Source organism: Triturus cristatus, chromosome 9 (assembly GCF_964204655.1).
Source record: "Triturus cristatus chromosome 9, aTriCri1.1, whole genome shotgun sequence".
Classification (NCBI taxonomy): domain Eukaryota; kingdom Metazoa; phylum Chordata; class Amphibia; order Caudata; family Salamandridae; genus Triturus; species Triturus cristatus.
In genome coordinates this window covers 215,063,273-215,082,744 of record NC_140592.1, presented here as the reverse complement: position 1 = coordinate 215,082,744, position 19,472 = coordinate 215,063,273, and the positions used below count along the sequence as shown (strand labels likewise).

The 19,472-nt window shown below is 45.0% G+C and overlaps 2 protein-coding genes across 4 annotated transcripts in view; both read left to right on the top strand.

Annotated features, from left to right (window-relative positions):
- RPP14 (ribonuclease P/MRP subunit p14) overlaps nucleotides 1-17,692 on the top strand; it is a 113,911-nt gene extending 96,219 nt beyond the window's left edge. For all 3 annotated transcript variants that reach the window (XM_085624750.1, XM_085624752.1, XM_085624751.1), the window contains exon 6: nucleotides 16,124-17,692. In XM_085624750.1, the coding sequence (XP_085480876.1) occupies nucleotides 16,124-16,180 (57 nt within the window). In that variant the 3' untranslated portion in view covers nucleotides 16,181-17,692. The remainder of the gene's footprint in view (nucleotides 1-16,123) is intronic.
- On the top strand, nucleotides 16,197-17,692 carry HTD2 (hydroxyacyl-thioester dehydratase type 2). The gene has a single exon (XM_085624749.1). It carries the CDS (start codon nucleotides 16,197-16,199, stop codon nucleotides 16,725-16,727), a length of 531 nt encoding a protein of 176 aa, XP_085480875.1. The 3' UTR covers nucleotides 16,728-17,692.
- Nucleotides 17,693-19,472: the final 1,780 nt, after the last annotated feature.

Sequence of the window (19,472 nt, the reverse complement as noted above, 5' to 3'; positions counted from 1 at the left end):
AGTCAAATCACTTTACTGTGCCTGTTTTCCTTGATTATCATGTTTGACAGTACCTTGAAGTAATTAAGTTCAGCATGTCCCTAAACATAACTATTTTAGTAGACCTATGATGTTGCTCCACCTATATTGATTGATGATAATGGCCACGCATAAGGGAGAACAAGTCTTCTGACTAGTTTCTTGGTTCACTCATGGCATCAATTGCATGTTTAGAAAGTTTGTGTAGTGTGGGGGAGCAGCCTTAGGACTAACACAGAGGAGCGTAAGACATTTATTGCAAAACATTGACCAATAATGGACACATGACTCAAAAGGAGATCCACACCAATTTTAGACATTTTTTACTTTATTTGTATTTTATCTCAAGACCAAGACCTTAGCAATAAGGTGAGTATGTTTTTATATAAAAATACTTTTCACTTTCAAAAGTCGACACAGAATATGTTTGAAGCAGTTCAATGTTATCCTATGGGGTAAGCTATAGTGCGGTTTAACAGGTAAGTACCACACTTACAAATCCAGTCTTCAGGCCCAAAGGTCAGCTAGGGTCAGGTGAGTACCAAGACTGCACCACCCGTGGCACAGGGGCGGCCGGGTGCAGAGGTCAAAGTCTGAGTTCGGCCCAATCCTTTTCAGTGGAGACTGGGGGTGCCTGGAGTCACACTGCTTGCAGGCAAGTGGATCGGTTGCATGGTCCAAGCTTTGAGGGTTAGCCCAAGCACAGGGGACAAGCACAAAGCAGCACCAAACATACACCATCAGTAGCACAGGGGCAGCCGGGTGCACAGTGCAAAATAAGCGTAGAGCGACCAATACTTTTCAGTGGAATTTCTTCTTTTGACAAACAGGCTGCAGGTATGCACCAGAGCTTGCAAGAGGGAGACCAACGACAGCAGAGGTAAGTAGAGATGTTATGTTATAAAATACTTTTCAAGCGCACGTTCACCAAACGGTTTCTTGGCACTGGAGTAAAAGTAAGGCAGCAACAGAGGGGTAAGCCTGATTGTCATAAGCCTGAGAAAACAACCATGTCTTCAGCTGTTTTCTAAAAGGTGCATAAGAGGTGACCGACCTCAGCTCCACGGGGAGCGAGTTCCAGAACTGAGGAGCGAAGACTGCAAATCGGGAGCCACCATGTTTCTTACGAAAGGTAAGTAGAGATGTAGGGGGTGGCAGGGGCCCATTCGGTTTAGCTCACCAAGGCCCTGGGGCTTTGGGTGCAGGGGTGCCTTTTGACGTCTGAGTCTTCTTACTGGAGCCGGTCGGGGGGTGCCTCTGGATTTAGTCTACAGACGTCGTCGTGGAGGTCAGGAGCGGTCAATCAACACTTGACTTGAGGTCAGAATTCCTGGGGAGACTTCACTGGGCAGGTGGGCCCCTCAGACTCGGGCCATAGGCATCTTATGCAGAGTGGTCAGGGATCGCGGTTCCACCTGTATCTGGAGCCATTGGAGTCGCTTTCTTCTGGAAAGGTCTGCTGTCCACAGGAGATTGAAGTCTTTCTCAGAGGTCACTGACTACAAGACAGGTCACAGGTTTGCTGGACACAGGGCCGGTAGGGCTGAGCCAATGCAGTCGTCGTCTTCAATCTTCTCTGCAAAGGGGTCTTCTTTCTTCTTAGGTCAACGCAGATATAGTTTGTAGGTCTGGGGGAGCCGCATAAATACTAAACTTGGAGGCATTTTAGGAGAGTAGCTGGTAGGACCAATGGGCACCTTACCCGGGGTGGGGGCGTAGACCTAGCCCTGATTGGAGGGGTCTCTCCATCTTCAAGATGGCAGCGACTGAGAGATGTGCTTTACCTCGCCTCCCCAACCTTAGGGGATGAAGTTGGCAGAGGTGGGCACACCTCCTATTCTCCTAAGTTTTCCTGCCGGCTTTCCCGCCCAAAGTGGGGGTGTAAACCCTGGGCTGCCATCTTCTGCTAGCAGAAGAGCCTGGGGGGGCGTCGCATTATAAAGGCGGCAGGCCTTTGAAGATTCCCCTTCGAGCACCTGTCCATCCTGGTGGAGGAGGTATGACACCTCTGCCCAAGATGTGCATTGCTCTTGTCCTAGAGAGCAGGGACCCTCTACCCAGGGGTCCAGAAACATGTCTGGTGGTGGCTGGCTGCCAACAGCCGGTCAGAGACCACACCAGGGTTGGTAGGTTTTCAGGGGGCACCTCTGAGGTGCACTCTGAGTACATGGTACAATAAATCTCACACTGGCATCAGTGTGGATTTATTGAAAGGAGTAGTTTGGTTCCAAACACTCCTGTGTTCAGTGAAGCCTTCATAGTGCTGTGGAACTCAAGTTGTTGAGTTTCCCATCCATGTACTCTGAATGTCTTTACTGGTACTTACAATATTAAGGAATGGACCCTAATATTGCAGTGGCATGTCTGCTTATGCAGATGTGTCCTCAGCTGTGGTATAGTGCACCCTGCCTCAGGCTCTGAGGCCTGGTAGAGGGGTGACTTACCTATACCTCCTGGCAGTGCTGGCTGGCATGGCACCCAGGCAGGGTGCCATTTTGACTGTTCTTTTCGGCCCTTCACAGGGGCATGTAAGCTGCAAGGGCAGTGGCATGATCCCAGTGAGGAGGGTTCCAGGGGACCCTCTTCAGCTCTCCGGCCCTAGGTACTCAAGTTACATCGACTAGGGACTTACAGGGGGAGAAGTACCAATTGTGGATATGTTTTGGGGAAGAAGCACAGGCAACTTGTTTGACAGGGACTATGTGAACTACAATTGAAACCACATCAATTGTGGTTCAATCCACCACCTCCTCAATAATATTGCCTCACATGTGATATCCTCCAGTAAATTTCTTCTTCTGGGTGACTTCAATGTCCATAGCGAGATCCCCAATGATCCAGAGGCGTCTATTTTTTTGGCCGAACTATCAACACTAGCACTTACCAAAATCAATACTGCTCCTACACATAGCGGAGGCCATACTTTAGATTTAGTCCTTTCTAATACATCACACATTAAATACCTATCAACTAATCCTCTGACTTGGTCTGATCACTCCTCTATAGAATTTAATCTATTAGGCCCTGCAGACCAAATAACCATAAATAAACCAGTATCACGAGAATACAGACAATGGCACAAACTAACCCCCACACTATTCCGTGATACATTCATCCCTCCTCAACATTCTGCCTCCGATTCACTAGACAATTGTATAACCACTCTTCAAAATTCAATCAAATCCTCCATAGATGCCTTAATCCCCCTGAAATATTCTTCAACCACCACTAAACGCACTCAGGCCCCATGGTACTCCGAAAACCTCAGCGTAGAAAAAAGCCATTGCAAAAAAATAGAACGTTTATGGCGCAGAACTAAGGACCCTGTGGATAAAGGCTAATACAAATCAGCCCTGGACTCCTATCATAAAAACATTAAAGCTGCCCGGAAAAGCCACATTGCCAATCTTTTAGAGGCTACAGACAATACACCTAAAGTCCTTTTCCAAATACTCAACACTCTCATTAGCCCCAAAGCCTGTAACCCAGAAGATGAACCCACTCAGGCACTTTGTGATAACATAGCCAATCATTTCTCGCAGAAAATAAATGATATATATAATAAAATAACTTCCACTACTTCGCCCCAGAATCTACACATTACAGCAGTCTCCCCTCCTCCTACTGCACTCAGCCTTCATAAATTTCCTCTGCTCACGTCTCAAGAAACTGAATCACTATTGAGATCTGCCAAATCGGGTTCTCCCAGGGACCTTATTCCAGCCAAAATCTCGAAAAAGTTAGCAGGGGAACTTGCCTTACCACTTTGTCAAATCCTCAACAAAACTATTGAGGAAGGCAAGCTACCCGATGACTGGAAAGCAGCACAGATCATGCCTATAAGAAAGAGCACTAAATTATCTCCAGATGTGATATCTAATTATCGCCCAATTTCATTACTCCCCTTACACAGCAAACTGCTAGAAAAACATATCAACACCCACCTGTCCGCATTCATTGAATCTTCCGGCTGCCTCGACCATTCACAATCAGGATTTCGCCCCCGGCACAGCACAGAATCAGCTTTAGTCAATGTCATTGATGACATTCGAATGCAGACGGACGCTGGCCGAGCAGTAATTCTCATACTGCTCGACCTATCCGCTGCATTCAACACCATTTCACACCAGATTCTACTGAAAAGACTACAAAATATAGGAATACAGGACATGGCTCTAGACTGGCTAAGGAGCTTCCTCAAAGGAAGAACACAAACAGTAAACCTAGGTCCTTTTAGTTCCAAGACCACGTTGGTCACAAAGGGAGTTCCTCAGGGTTCCTGCCACAGCCCCTCCCTTTTTAACGTGTATGTCACTCCTCTAGCCACTCTTCTGAGAAACATTGGATTCTCTCCAATCTCGTACGCTGACGATACTCCGCTTCTTCTCTCTTTTGATAAAGACTCCCCCAACACCAAAAATATTTTTTCTGAAGGCTATAACATCATGGATGAGCAGTAACTTCCTACAGCTCAATGCGGAAAAAACAGAAATAATGTTATTCAAGGATGCAATTACTAGCTGGGCACCGAGCTGGTGGCCCGAAGAACTAGGCCCGCCCCCCTCCCCTAAACCAGTGATTAAAAACCTAGGAGTTCTAATTGACAGTAAACTCAATCTGGATGAACACATAAAATCAACTAAACGTGCATGCTTCTATGCCCTTGGCCTACTCCGCAGAGTTTTCCACTTCCTCCCTACGTCCACTCGGAAAACATTGATACATGCCCTAGTACTCAGCCGTCTGGACTTTAGCAATGCCCTACTTATCGCCGCAAAGGAATCCTCCCTGAACAGTTGCAGGTGGTCCAGAACACGGCAGCTCGTCTGACGAACAGTGCACCTTACCGCACACCTTCTCTTCCCCTACTCCTTAAACTTCACTGGTTACCTATACGTAAGAGGATCCAGTTCAAAATCTGCTGTTTGGTGTTCAAAGGCCTCAATCACATGGGACCTACATACTTGGCGGGCAAACTAGTTAGGTATTCACCTTCACATACCCTACGTTCCCAAGGGAAAGGTCTCTTGACCATTCCTAGGATAAAACAAACCAGATTGGGAGGCAAGTCTTTTTCCTACCTTGCCCCCCAACTTTGGAGCCAGCTTCCTTTGGACATCCGGCTCTGTGACAACTACCTGTCCTTTAGGAAAAAACTTAAAACAACACTCTTCTAATTCCATCCAGCTTCCACCCTTCTCGTCCTCAGCGCGGAGATACCCCACCCGGGGTGATTCAAGCGCTTTACAAATGACATAAATAAAATAAATAAATCAAAACCAGGCAAAATGTGTGGGGCTAACCATGCAAAAAGAGGTACTTTCTCACAACCATACTGTACATCCAGAAGCAGGGCAGCCAACGGTCCCCGACGTTCTGCACCAGCGCAACAGATTTAGCACTGGGCTCTCCACAACAACATTCATCTGCTGCCTGAACATTTGCCTGGAGTGGGACATACTTTTTGGATCTGTTCAACAGGATTCATCAACAATCCCACTAGTGAAAATGTCTACCACAAGCCCTCCAGAAGTACTTTCAATGTTAGGGGACTCAAACAATAGACCTGTTCACCTTCTCCGAAAATACAAATTGCCAAAATGTTGCCTTCCGATACCCAAACCTATGGATGAACTGCCCAGGGATATTAGTTTATACATTTCCACCATATCCTCTACATGGTGTGGAATGTGAGGCAGGTGACCCTCATGCTAATAGCACCAGAGAGCCCAGAATTGCTCCCAGACAGGTCAGTTAACCCTCACAAGAAGCTCCCCCATATACCAGACATTCTCACTCAGCAGGAGGGACCGCTCAGATAGCCAGATCCCAGACATCTGAGCTACTGGATTTGACATCTGAGTTCTTAAGAGTTTGGTTACCTCAATTTCCCAGAGGAATGAATGGCTAGCTTGTGGGAAGCATACAAGCCTACTGCTGTGGACAGATTGGCAGAGGTCATTCTCGGCCTGCGTTGCTGCGCTAGCGCTGAAAACCCACTCATTGCGTCTGTTTTTATTAATCATGGAAAACTGCTTTTATTCTTACTTGTGTTTGTTGTGAATTTTGCTGCACTTTCTCTTCGCAGCCTCTGTGCTCGCCGACTCCCCGGTCCACCACAGCTTTCCTTATGCTGATTGAGTGGAGGGAGATTACCGAGGCTAATTGTTTGACCCTCAGTTCTTCCGGGTGGGGACGTTAACGGGCGGCCATCTTGGCAGGGTGACACTCTATCTTTCCTACCTGGGCCTGTCTATTTCAGGGCTTATGGCGCCGACACGCAGCGGACAGATTGGCAGAAGTCATACTCGACCTGTGTTGCTGCGCTAGCACTGAGGACCCACTCATTGCGTCTGTTTTTAATAACCACGGAAAACTGCTTTTATTCTCACTTGTGTTTGTTGTGAATTTTACTGCACTTTCTCTTTGCCACCTCTGTGCTCGCCGACTCCCCGGACCACCGCAGCTTTCCCTATGCTGATTGAGTAGAGGGAGATTACCGAGCCTGAGGCTAATTGTTTGACCCTCAGTTCTTCTGGGTGGGGACGTTAATGGGCGGCCATTTAGGCAGGGTGACGCTCTAGCATTCATACCTGGGTCTGTCTATTTCAGGGCTTATGGCGCCGATACGCAGCAGATGCGCGCAGCGGGTTTGCCGATGGCGCGCCTAAGGCAAGCCCATCCGCGGCCGGACGGCGGCCAGGGCCAGTGATGTTGCCCAAATTCCCTGTCATCGTTTACATACGTGGAGTCGGGCAGAGATACTTGCCCTCAGACCCCCCTCTTGTTCCAACCCGTCTCTCTTGGAACCCGGAGGGCCTAAACGAAACTATCTATGCCCTTGCTGTGGGTTCGCCCCTATTACTAGCCGCTTTACAAAGCGACGCAAGGCTCTTAGCCTTAATCCCGCCAAACCACCCACGGAAGTGGAGTTAGAAGCTGGCTTAATCAATTGCAGATCCCTGCCCAAACATTCCTTGGACATACATCAGTCCCTTCTAGAGAACAGCTGGGACCTCACGTTCATGACCGAGACGTGGCTACGGGATGATTCCAATCCCGCGCTGACTTTAGCTTTCCCCAAGGATTATGGAATAGTCTTTGTCAATAGGCACAGCAGGAGACCTGGGGGTGGGTTAGTAATCCTCCATAAAATTAAATGGGAGATTGCTACTTCCAACTTCGAGCAGATAGATACTATTGAAGGATTGCCCTTCTGCGTCAAACTCTCTGCGTCCACCTCATGTTCAGGACTCCGGCTTTACAGACCACCTGACTCCAGCCTTAAATTTGCCCCTATCCTCGTGGATTATGTTGCCCAGGCCAGCATGCGGTATTCCAACTATACACTGTTAGGCGACCTGAACCTACATGTGGATGATCCTACCTGCCCGCATAGTGCCAACTTTATTTCCAGACTGTCCGGCTGCAATTTAATACAACATGTGCGATTTTCTACACACAAGGCTGGTCATACACTGGACCTTATTTGCTCTAATCTACCCGACATTGTAGTCCACCCTCCTGTTCCGGTGATCTGGTCAGATCACTTGTTGATCCCTTTTCAATTACATCTGATTATCGATGGGAGAGCCACCTCCATCCCCAAAGATCTTAGAAGGAATTGGAGTAGGGTTACCCCTGAGTCTCTTTCCCAACACTTGAAGGACTCCAAGCCCTCTTTTTCAAACGATCTAGATGCTAACATCGCAAATTTAAATAAATCGGTTAGCGAGGCACTTGATTCCATGGCCCCCTTGAAACCAGTTAACTCTTCTAGAACGTCCCCCTCTGCACCGTGGTACTCTGAGGAGATCAGAGCAAAAAAATCTGAATGTAAAAAATTAGAACGTAGTTTGAGGCTAACTTACTCCGAGGAAAGTAAAACTTGTTATCGGGCAGCACTTAAAGAATATCGCAAACTCCTTATTGGAAAAAAAAAGAGACTTTCTAGCTGAACGGATTAGGATTTCTAAAAATTAATCTAGGGAAATTTGTAAAGTCTTTAACGTACCCCCTCACACTCACCCACGTTCGAACTCCCTCTATGTAACAAAATCTCCAATTTCTTTGAGGAGAAAATCGCGCTTATTTACTCGTCTTTCCCTGTTGTACCCGACGCCCCTCAGATGACTAATGCTCACAAATTAGAGCAGACTGATAGGCCAATCTTCTCTGAATTTGTGGAGATCTCTATGGAAGCCTCACTGACAGAGCTGCAGAAGTGTAAATCAGGGTCTCCGGGCGACCCTTGGCCGGCAAAACAATACAGTGCTCTGGCAGAGTGTCTTAATCCCCACTTAAATGCCATCTGGAATTCCTCACTCAGACAGGGTATCTATCCTGCAGCCTGGAAGCACGCCTTTCTTCTCCCTATTCTGAAAAAAGCCAACGCGGACCCTGAAATTGCTAGCAATTACAGACCTATCTCTCTGCTCCCCGCCACGGCGAAGGTTCTGGAGAAACCGGTGCACCAGAAACTAACTGGCAGGGTTTATTGAGTCCAACAGCCTCCTTCATGAATCTCAGTCGAGCTTCCGCACAGGATTTAGTACAGAATCTGTTTTGATTGAAATGGCTGATTCCATACGTTGGGCAGTGGAAGGAGGCTCAAAGGCCATGTTGGTGCTGTTGGATTTATCTGCAGCATTCGACACTGTGTCTCACCCAATCCTATTAGATCGACTGAAGGACATAGGCATCCAGGGAACAGTTATGAATTGGTTATCATCCTTCCTATGTGACCGTAATCAACAGGTCCTGACTCACCCCTTCACCTCACCCCTTCACCTCACACACCAAACCTCTTAAATGGGGAGTTCCTCTTTAATGTCTATCTAACACATTTGGCGGAACTTATCTCCAAAACGGGGATTAAAGTAAAATCATACGCGGAGGACACTCAGTAACGGTTCACCTTTAGAGATGTGTCCGTCTCCACCTTTGACCCTCTAAAAGAATGCCTCAAAAACATCGCCGACTGGATGACCGCAATTTTTTAAAACTTAACGCGGACAAGACCGAGGTCTTGTTTTATAATCTACCCTCTCCTCTCCCGTCTCATGCATAGTGGCCTTCGGAACTGGGCAATGCTCCCACCCCAAAGGACTCGGTTAAAAATGTTGGTGTGCGATAGGACAGAGATCTGTCCCTCTCGACTCATGTTCAAATGTCCCGGCGGTTTGCTTTAGCAAAATTAAAACTATTAGGAAATGTATTAATTTCCTGCCTGTTGCAACCCGCAAAACCGTGGTCCATGCTCTAATCGCGCCTCTCACCTTGATTACGCGAATGGCCTGTATATGGGCCTTCCGCTTGGCTTGATCCACAGACTTCAGATTGTTCAAAATGCCGCTGCCCGTCTGGTCTGTGGCGTCGCGCTTTGACACCACATTTCCCCGTACCCCTGGCAACTACATTGGCTGCCAATAGCCAAACGGATTGAATTCAAGGCACTAACGTTTGCCTTTCGAGCAGCTAAAGGAAGAGGTCCGACCTATTTGAGGAGGAGACTCCTACCTTATCAACAAACCAGATCTTAAAGGTCCAATAATAAATGTTTTCTTTCCATACCCTGTTTTGTGAAAACTAGAATGGGAGGCAGAACATTCGAGGTGGGTACCACCAAATGCTGGAACAATCTCCCCCTGCACCTTCGCACAATACAGTCCGAACAGGAGTTCAGAAAGTCCCTGAAAACCTGGCTTTTTAGTCGGCATGACTAGTTCTGCGCGGCCCCTTATCCTGCCTACTGTCTGTAATAGCACCGGGACACCCCATTTGGGGTAGCTGCGCGCTCTACAAACGCCTTTATTATTATTATTACTGCTCGCATCTGCTATACCACAAAATGGAAAAGGTTTATGGATTACTGTGTTGACAAACATTTAGATCCTCATTCCGTGCAGCTAATTTTCTACCTCCTACACTTATGCGGGCAGGTCTCGTCTACCCTTCTACAAGTTTACACTTAACAGCAGTTGCAGCGTACCAGCAAAAAAGACAACACTTACCTGTTTTCTTGAAGGGTCTAAAGAGGGTAATTTCTCCAAAACCTCTGCTGGCACCTGCCTGGAACCTCCATGTAGTTTTCATTTGAGATTTGTGAGATTTATAAAGTGCATAAAATCAAAAGGCATTGAAGCGGTCATCAAATAAGGCATCAGAAAGAAGGGGACGAACCTAACAGGAAACATGCAAAAAAACAAGCCCGAGAGTCACCCAGGCAAAAGAGTTATATAAATAACCAGGTTTTCACCTGTTTGCAGAAAGTGGAATAAGATTCTAGGCTCCTAATCTTTTTAGGGAGAGAGTTCCACAACCTGACAGCTCCCATCGTGAAGGCTCGTCTCTCCCTGGACCTTGGAACTATCACTTTTCTCTGTCCTCCAGATCTTAAAAGTATGCTTGGAGCATACCAATTAAAGACGTTCCTGAGATACCATTAGCCCTGTTGATGTTGAGCCTTATGTACCAGGCACAGGGTTTTAAAAGCCACCTGCATTCCAACCGGCAACTAATGGAGTACTGAAGCCTTCCCTTACTGAGATGTGTTTAGGCAGGCCCAGCACCAACCAGGCAGCAGCATTTTGAATGCCCTGAAGCTTTTTAGTGAGTACTGATTGGCATTTAAATACAGAGCATTGGAGTAGTCAAGGCGAGATGGAATAAGTGCAATGGCAGATCTGTAGAAATAGCGAATGCCTTTTATCCCTAAGCTCCTCAGGAACAAAGGGGATAACTTCTTCAAGGTCTTGACGATCCAAAAACAAGAACTCTGTTTTATTGATTTGGGTGTTAAATGTCAAGGGATTATCAAAGATCACCCCCAAACTTTTAGCTGTAGCCACCAGAGCAGGTAGAGCACCACTGGTTGCTGGCCACCAACGGTCGGTCCAGATAAAATTTTCTGCCCCGAAAACCACAATATTCGTCTTCTCCCCATTATCATTGTAAGCCAGTTCTCTCTCATCCGAGTACTGACTTCGGCTATACAAGCCTGGACCTGTCCACATCCTCTTCCTGATCATCAAAGATGGAAGCGATGATTTGGTTGTCATCCACATAAGACGATGCCTAGAAACCAAAGGAACGCATCAGCTTTGCAAGGGGGTGACATATAGGTTAAATAAGGAAGGGAGGAGGGAAGAGCCCTGCAAAACTCCGCAGAGAAGCTGTAAAGGTGTGGCCCTAAAGTCCCCGCAGCTGACTAAGAGTCCTGTTCATTTAAAATGACTCCAGCAGGTTAAAGCTGCATCCCTCAGCCCAGCCTTCCTCAGCCTATCCAACAACACCGAAGGTGATATGGTGTTGATGGCCGCGGATAGATCGAGCATAACCAAAATAACTGCGCCTCCCAGGTTAACTTGCCATCAAATCGGCCACCACACCAGTAGTGCAGATTCAGTGCTGTGGCTCCTCGTGAACCCATTTTGGAAAGGGTCCAGAAGTTCATTATTGCTGAAAAATTAAACCAATTCCTGGTTCATGTGCTTCTCCAGGATTTTAGCTGGGGCTGGCAGATCTGGCGGGGATGTTTTAGATCACATGAATCCCCATTCAGCAATTTTTTAAGGGGAATGACAACCGCTTCCTTCCAACACAGGGGAAACACTCCTGACTCCAGGATCTGAGAATTTACTTTCTCCAGGGCTTCTGCAATTGGTTCCTGGGCCAACTGCAGTACCTTCGGTGGACAGGGGGTCGTCTGGTGAACCTGAAGTGATTTGCTCTAAAAGGGTTTCGATTTTAGCCACTGGCAAGGGAGAGAACCAGACTAAATAACAGTCAATAGGGTGACCATTGCCTTTCCTAATAGGCTCTTAAGATTCTGCATAGAACTTCATTATCTTTTCCTTAAATATCTCGGTCACCTTGGCATGTAGTTTTCACTTATTAGTAGGAACTGTGCATTTGTGGACAAAATAAACTTAGGATGGTGCCAGACTGATTCCATGCACCCCTACAGGGTATGTTGTCTCTTGGACCAGCGCACTCACAGTGCCACAGCTAGCCCCTCTACACCTAGACAGGGAGCGAATAGTTCTAGCAACTACTGAACATAACCCTGTGCCCTCAGGAACCTTTTGCTCAGTCACTCGTGCTCTCTTTCGCTCAGATAAATATACAAAGAATACACATGAAGGGACGTTTTTCAATATTTATTGAACCAAAGTGATTCTTGTATAGAAAATATGTGCTGCAAACAGAAACAGATGAAAGCTGTAACAAGTGTCAGGACAGTGAACAGGACGAAGAGTTCCACCATCTTGCTGAGACAATGTATATATATGCAAGCATATGAAACAGTATAACAATCTAACTTACTCCTACAATGGGAACCCTAACCTAAGTGTCTAGGGTGTTAATGTATGGCCCGCCAAGAAACCTCCTTCTGGATGATCTAATCCCTTTACGTGGTGGGGAGACTGTATGGTCACTATTTGGACACCCCTCACGGAGATGTCAGCTGCCAGGCGAAAAGCTTCAGCATGTAGGGACCCCTCGAAGTCAGCAGAAGTGTCTCCTCTGATTGTACTTGGAAACAAAAGGTTTTATACAGAAAAAGGCATCCTTGCCTTGGGTCGAGATTGTGATCAAGCTGCCACGGTTTGAATTCCACAGAACACTGTGTCGCCATGTGGACATAATAACAAACACATTTGTATAACACATGTGAGGGCCTTGCACACAATGCCGAGGCAATGTGATAGTGTTCTCACAAAGTTCTCCGTGCTAGCAAGGTCGGTGTTTCCAAGAAACTAACCGAAGTGTCACAAATGCAAAAGTGTGTCAAAAGTCAATGGGACAAAATGATGGCAACTTTAGGAAAGAACCGTCTTCATGTAAAATGGCATTATTTCCTACCAGGCTTCACACTGCCACATGGCAAACTTATGACCAAATCTTGAATTCTCCAGAACTTGTTGTGTAGGAATCAGGGGGGAGGGGGTTGTGAGATTGGTAATCCTCTTTAATAGTTCTTTCGGAATATTAATAGCAGATCTTATCTTCAGCGAAAAATAGGATGGCTTAGCCTCAAAAATAGAGCTTTTATATTGTTCTTTTCTCCCAAATAGAGTACCAGTCTCCGTTCCTGCCTACAACATAGTCTTTGGAGCTCTTTAAGTGTTTCTGAAAACCATGGGGCTGATGTTTTCCTCCTGCAATTAAAATTCGTTCAGACCTCTATGGCTGACACTCCCCAATTGTTAAAATTCTACAGCTAGTGAACCCAACCACTTGAGTCTCTTACTTGAAATTTGGCTGACACTTCAGCCAGCACTTTTTCTGAGATTTTACTCCACTTTCCGACCCTAATAGTTACTCCATCTCCCTATGCACTCTAAACAGCACCATATGATGGTCTGACCAGCTTAACTGAAGGCAAACTTCCACTGTCGGTATATCTAAGTTGGTAAAGATCCCATCCAGCATGTGTCGGCTGTATGGTTGATGACGGGCACCTGTTGGGAGACGCCAAAGCTGTTCGTAGTGTCCAAGAAAGCCTTGGTATCATTATCGCCTTTCTCTTCTAAATGAAGAGTAAAATCCCCCAAAATGGTAAAGTTACTACAGGAGATGAATGGTTCAAGTACCTGGTACCCATTTACAATAAATTGCCTTCTAGGACCAGGAGGGTGATAACCCAGCAACCTCGTCAGAGTCTGAATATGGTTGTTATAATTTTAAAATACCCCACCTCACCTCCCTCCATGGCAGAGGTATTGACCAGCTCTAGATTGCAGTTCAGCCAGTCGCTGCAGATAATGGCCAGTCCCCCACTTCTCTGGGTACTCCTATCTAGCCTCACAATGGCATAACCCAGTGGGAATAGCTGCCACTAGTTCAGGACCTGAATCCTCCTCTGCCCAGGTTTCCATAATGAACAATCGAACTGCGCGCAGTGATCATCATCTTGCTAATTTCAATACTATGTTTTATCGTAGTGCAAACGTTATCCAAGGCACACTCTAGTATGTCCTTCCCCACCTAATCCCCTCTGTTCTCTATTTCCCTGTTATTATCCCTGTTATGAAGTCTAGGTACTATAGTTACCGCCGGGATCCTCATAGACCAATTGCAGTGCAAGCAATACCACGGACCAGCACTTCCAGAATCCATTTTGTCACACCCCTCTATGCTTACTTTCTGCTTAGAATTAATGGGTTCTCTTTTTGCACACCCACACACAGTCTGTGTCTTGGAAGGGCACTTTCCTTTTTTTTAATTTAAATTCTTTTGATTAAACTTACAGATGAAAACCACAACATCACAAGTATGACATCCATTGTCCCGTGTAAATTCTTAATAGTATCGACATCTCTTATTTACCAATCAGTGTTTGGCCCTTGTCTCAAATTTATTCGGGTGTCAGGTCCATTATCAATTGGCTCATACATTACTTTGTCCATTTCTCGCATCTTACATTCAGTACCTCGTTGCATCATTTCAGATCCCTCTATAATCCGCCCACCTATCCCAGACTTTGCCCCACTTCCCAGGGTATCCTATGCTTTAATAGACCTCTTTCTCAGCTGCCCCGCACCAATAAAGGTCTTTCTTCCATTCTGTGACTTTGGTGGGTTGTGCTGCCCCCTACAGGCCCTAGCTATGTCTCCTTTTTGCTATTATGGCTGCTAACATTAGCCACAGTTTAGTACACTTAGGCCATGTTTTCTCCCCTGTTACGCATAGTATGTGCCATCGGGCATCTAGCAGGGCCAACTGCCCGACACGGCGTTCATCACCTGTGTGACCTACTCCAGTATCTCTGGGAAGGACTCTTTGCTAATCGTAATCACCTCCCTCTTATGCAGGCTCTTACAGTTTAGAAACCTTTATTGAGGTTCATAAAGACAGTGTTGTTCTTCATACCATTCCCAAATTTCCCCCAGTGCTGTTTCACCTGTCCACATTAACCAAACGATTGAGCTCTCTGCTTTTTTTCTCCCAACCATACTGTGAGGCAGAAAGGGCCCTTCACACTCTGGATATTGAGAGCGCTCATGTACTCCATTGATCGGACTAGGCACTTTAGAAAGTCTACTCAACTTTTTGTGGCGTTTGCCAAACCCCACAATAGTTCTGCCATCTTTAAGGCTGGCACTGCTGGGTGCATAATTAAAGTGTTTTCAAACTTGCTATGTTCAAGCTAAGCTACTTCCTGTGCACCCTAGAGCACATACACACAAAAAGGATGCAACACTGTCCATTTTGGGTAACATCTCTTTGGCGGATATCTGCGAGGCTGCTACTTGGTCAATTCCATATACCTTCACCAATCATTATTGTATTGACTTCCTTCAAAGTCAACAGTCTTCTGTTGGCCAAGCTTTCTGAAGAACACTTTTTCATACATCTGCTTGCTAGGCACTGCTTTTGACAGGGATTGGGTTCTAGTCTGTGCGTAACATGTGCATCTAAAGCCGCACATGCTATAAACAGAATATTTAACGATCTGTTCGTAATGTGTACTGCTGTAGATTCATATGAGCTGGCATTTTTTCCATGTACTTTAACTTCCATTGTTATGCACACCACACTAAGTCTCCGAAACCACACTCCACTTATACTACTCGCCTGCTGAGTGGAAAAACAAACTGAGGTGAAGTTATTATGCTGTTCCATTGTGGACTAAAAATGGAGTTGCAACAATTCTTGGGACTCAACCTTCTTCTTAGAAGAACAAGTTGGAGGTGTCCGGGCCCAACACTAGATGGCAGGTGTATGCAGAGAATATGAATCTACAGCGCTACACACTACCCACAAATGGTTACAGAGTAAGGTATATATAAACTGGCAAAATAGACAATATACATAGCATAGGTTTAGCGTATGTTATGTTGATTTTTATTGTATATTTTACATTAAATAGCACTGTGCTTTTCTATATGCTAAATACGAACTAGCATTCATGCTAGTCTGTTTTATGTACATTTTCTCAAGCAACTATTTTGAGATCTAATCCTCTCTAAATACAATTTGTCTCTTTCGTATGTCCGACAGGTCCACAGTGTCCAGATAGAAGCATTGTGAATGTGATAAAATTTAAATTGTGTGCGTAATAGTTACTGATTAATGTTTGTTCTTTGTTTTTCACCAGACGTCTCCATTTCTGCTTGCTCTAGCTGGTAACAGTAGAGAGCTTGTGCTGGACTGAATGAGCAGGATAAGGAATGTTCAACGTGTTCAAAATAATGCTGAGACAAATTGTTCTCAGTGGAGCTCCAGTGTGTCAGCAGCTGGCTTCAAAGCCTGTTACAACCACATGGCTCTGCAGAACGGTATCAGGTCACTGTTCAGAAATAAAGGTTGGAAATAGGGCAGAGCTTACCAAAGTGTTCACTCACAAGGATGTTATGACTTTCTCAGACTTAACTGGGGATAAAAACCCACTGCATGTAGATGAAGACTATGCAAAAACAACAAGGTTTGGAAGGACCATTGTGCATGGTGTTCTAATTAATGGGTTGGTTTCTACGGTATTGGGGACAAAAATGCCTGGACCAGGTTGTGTCTTTCTGTCTCAAGAAATTAGGTTTCCAGCTCCTTTATATCCTGGAGAGGAAGTTGTAGCAGCCGCTGAAGTAAAAAAGTTAAAGCAGTCCATCGCCTATATTTCAGTGTCGTGCACTGTGCTAGAAAGTGAAAAGACAGTAATGGAGGGTGTGGTGAAGGTCATGCTTCCAGGGCGTAAAACGTCATGAATGTTGAAGTGAACAGTAGATTAAATATCATTTTTTAAATAAAATCTTCAACCTGACTACATCTGTAAATATTTTTTTGCTTTAAAATGTTAAGATTTCTTCAGTAAAGGCATCAACCTTAAAATGTAGTTTTAAATTAGTGTGTTCTGTAATCCAGTAGATTAACAAGCTCTATGATATTATTTTTTCGCCTTTCATGCTGCCATGCAAATGTGTGATTTATCATTCAGAAACTGTTTAGGCTGTATCTATCAACAAAATGTCATCCCAGTCCTTTACCTACAGTAGTTATTGTCCTTAATAAAAAGAATTGCAGCAGAAACACAATTATGAGCTATGCCGTCATATTTGACCAGTGACTGTCATGAACCATTGAACCAAACGCTGCTGCCGTTGTCATTTTCAAGTCGAAGCCTACCTTACAGTGCAGCTTTCTGGTTTGCGAAGACATCTTGGGGACATTCAGAAAGCTTCCTTGGGAATTTATTCTGACCATGGCTTACCATTCTCGTTGTGTTTTGTAACTCACAGTTACTTGCTGTCTATTTGCTGGCTTTATTTGTTTTAGGCTGTCCAGTATGTCTTTGGCCCTCCCGTGGGACATAACCTGTTTACTTCCATGAGTGCTCGCTTTCTGTAAACAGGCCTTGAAATTGTGTTCTTATTTGGTCACATTTGTTGTGCATATAAAGACAGAGGTCAAATGTTGAGCTCTGTCTTCCGAAGGAGCTTGATGTTTATTTTTCTTTCTCTGACTTCAAAGTGGGAAGATTTATATGACAATCCTGCTGGGTAGTGGGGTTGTCTTGGAGAAAGGCTGTACGTTGTTTTTTTTTTTTTTCTACCACACAACAAAATTTAAATGTCTGTAAATAAACTGTGCAAATATTTCTGTCTATATCAGAATTAAGCAAGCACTAATAAAGCACATTTCTTGTAATCAGGAATGCCATTTTAACACATTATTGTTTGTGCGCTTGTAGTGTTATCTGTAACTCTGTGTAAATGTAATAGTTATTTCAATTGAAAATGTGGTCTGTAATAGCAGTATGAAACCCCACCGTCCACTCCATGACACTACTCCCCTCTATGCTACGCCACTTTGCTCCGCGCTACTACATGACACTCCACTCACAACATTCTACTCTATGCCACTCTACTCCAATCCGTGCCACTCCACACTACTCCTCGATTCTCCACTCTGACACTCTACTCCATTCTACTCCACCCTGTTCCACTCTGCGCCACTTCACACCACTTCATGTCACTTCACTCTACCCTAGTCTACTCACTTCCCTCTTTGCTACTTCATCCTATGACACTCCACTCTACGAATGTCACTGTCTCACTACTCTACTTCATGACCCTACACTCTGATACTCCACAACACTTTTGCTATATGGCATACCATGCCACTCTACGACCCTCCACTCAGTTACCCTCCACTCTACGACACAACACTCCCCTCTCCCTCTACTCCACAACCCTCTACTCCACCGTATGGCCCATTTCTCTGCAGCACTTTCATCTTCAACACTTTACTCTATGTCACTCAACTCAGTGCCAATCCACTCTGCTCCACTCTATGCCGCTCCATTGAGTCCATCCACTCTATGCTATTCCACTCTGTCCCTCCACTCTATGCCGCTGTACACCACTCCTCTGTACTCCACAACAATCTAGAAACCTCTACACCATGACAGTCTATGCCACTTTACGACAATGCTACTCTACACCATTCTACCACACTACGCCACTCGACAACACTGTAAACGACGACACTCCATGCCTTTCTCCTCTATGCCACTAACTACTATTAGCCACCCTAAACAGCAGCCATGCTGGTGTACAACATGACTAAAACAAACTAGCAAATACAATAGCTCTTGTGTAGGGGAGACCTATTGGCTTTGCCAATGCTAGTTTCTTCTGGAACGCTAACCACATCAGCAAACATCATTCTTAAAATCACTACCAAATGCGCTCTTCTCCATTATGCAATACCAAACTGTTATCTCCGTTTGGAGTTTCTACAAGTTTAATGGTTCTGAAATACCTTTCTCATGATTCAAGGAATGAGATCTTGATTGTGTAAGGTTTCACAAGTAGTCTCCCTCCCAGTGTTCACTCAGATTTTAAAAGGTAGATCGCTCCATTGTCAATTTATTTTCAACTGAATCCACAGTTAGGTACACTGAAGCATTCTTTGATAAACTACCGCCTGCACAAATGCACCTGGATTGTTGACATTTCTCAAAAATTCTTCCCATTGGCAAATTCAAGCGTGAACATTTTTTTTGCATTTCTTGATCTTTTTGGTCATTTGATTTAGTCAAATGGTGTTGTATGTACACTTGCAGAATTTCTTTATCTCTAGATTATCTTTCTGCCTGTACAGACATCTGAATTAGCCCTTTAGCTCTTTTTTTCCTTAAAGGATTGTATCTACAGATAATAGATAAAACAGTAACTACTTAGTCGACAGTACAGGAAATGATGAGAGATTTCTTTCTAAATAATAACAAAAAATTGATGGCGGTACTTGATCTGAAGCTTCTACACCAGTGTACCAAAGCTATTGATTTAAGTGGGTTCCTTGCTTTTCTGAGACTGGATATTACGGCATGACAAGTTGCAAATTTCATTTTTCGGTAGGCGACTAGACTCTGATTTGGAAGAAGGGCTTGTGCTTTTCCTTGCCCTCCCTTTACTGATGTATTATCAGACTCTGAAAGGAAAGTTCAG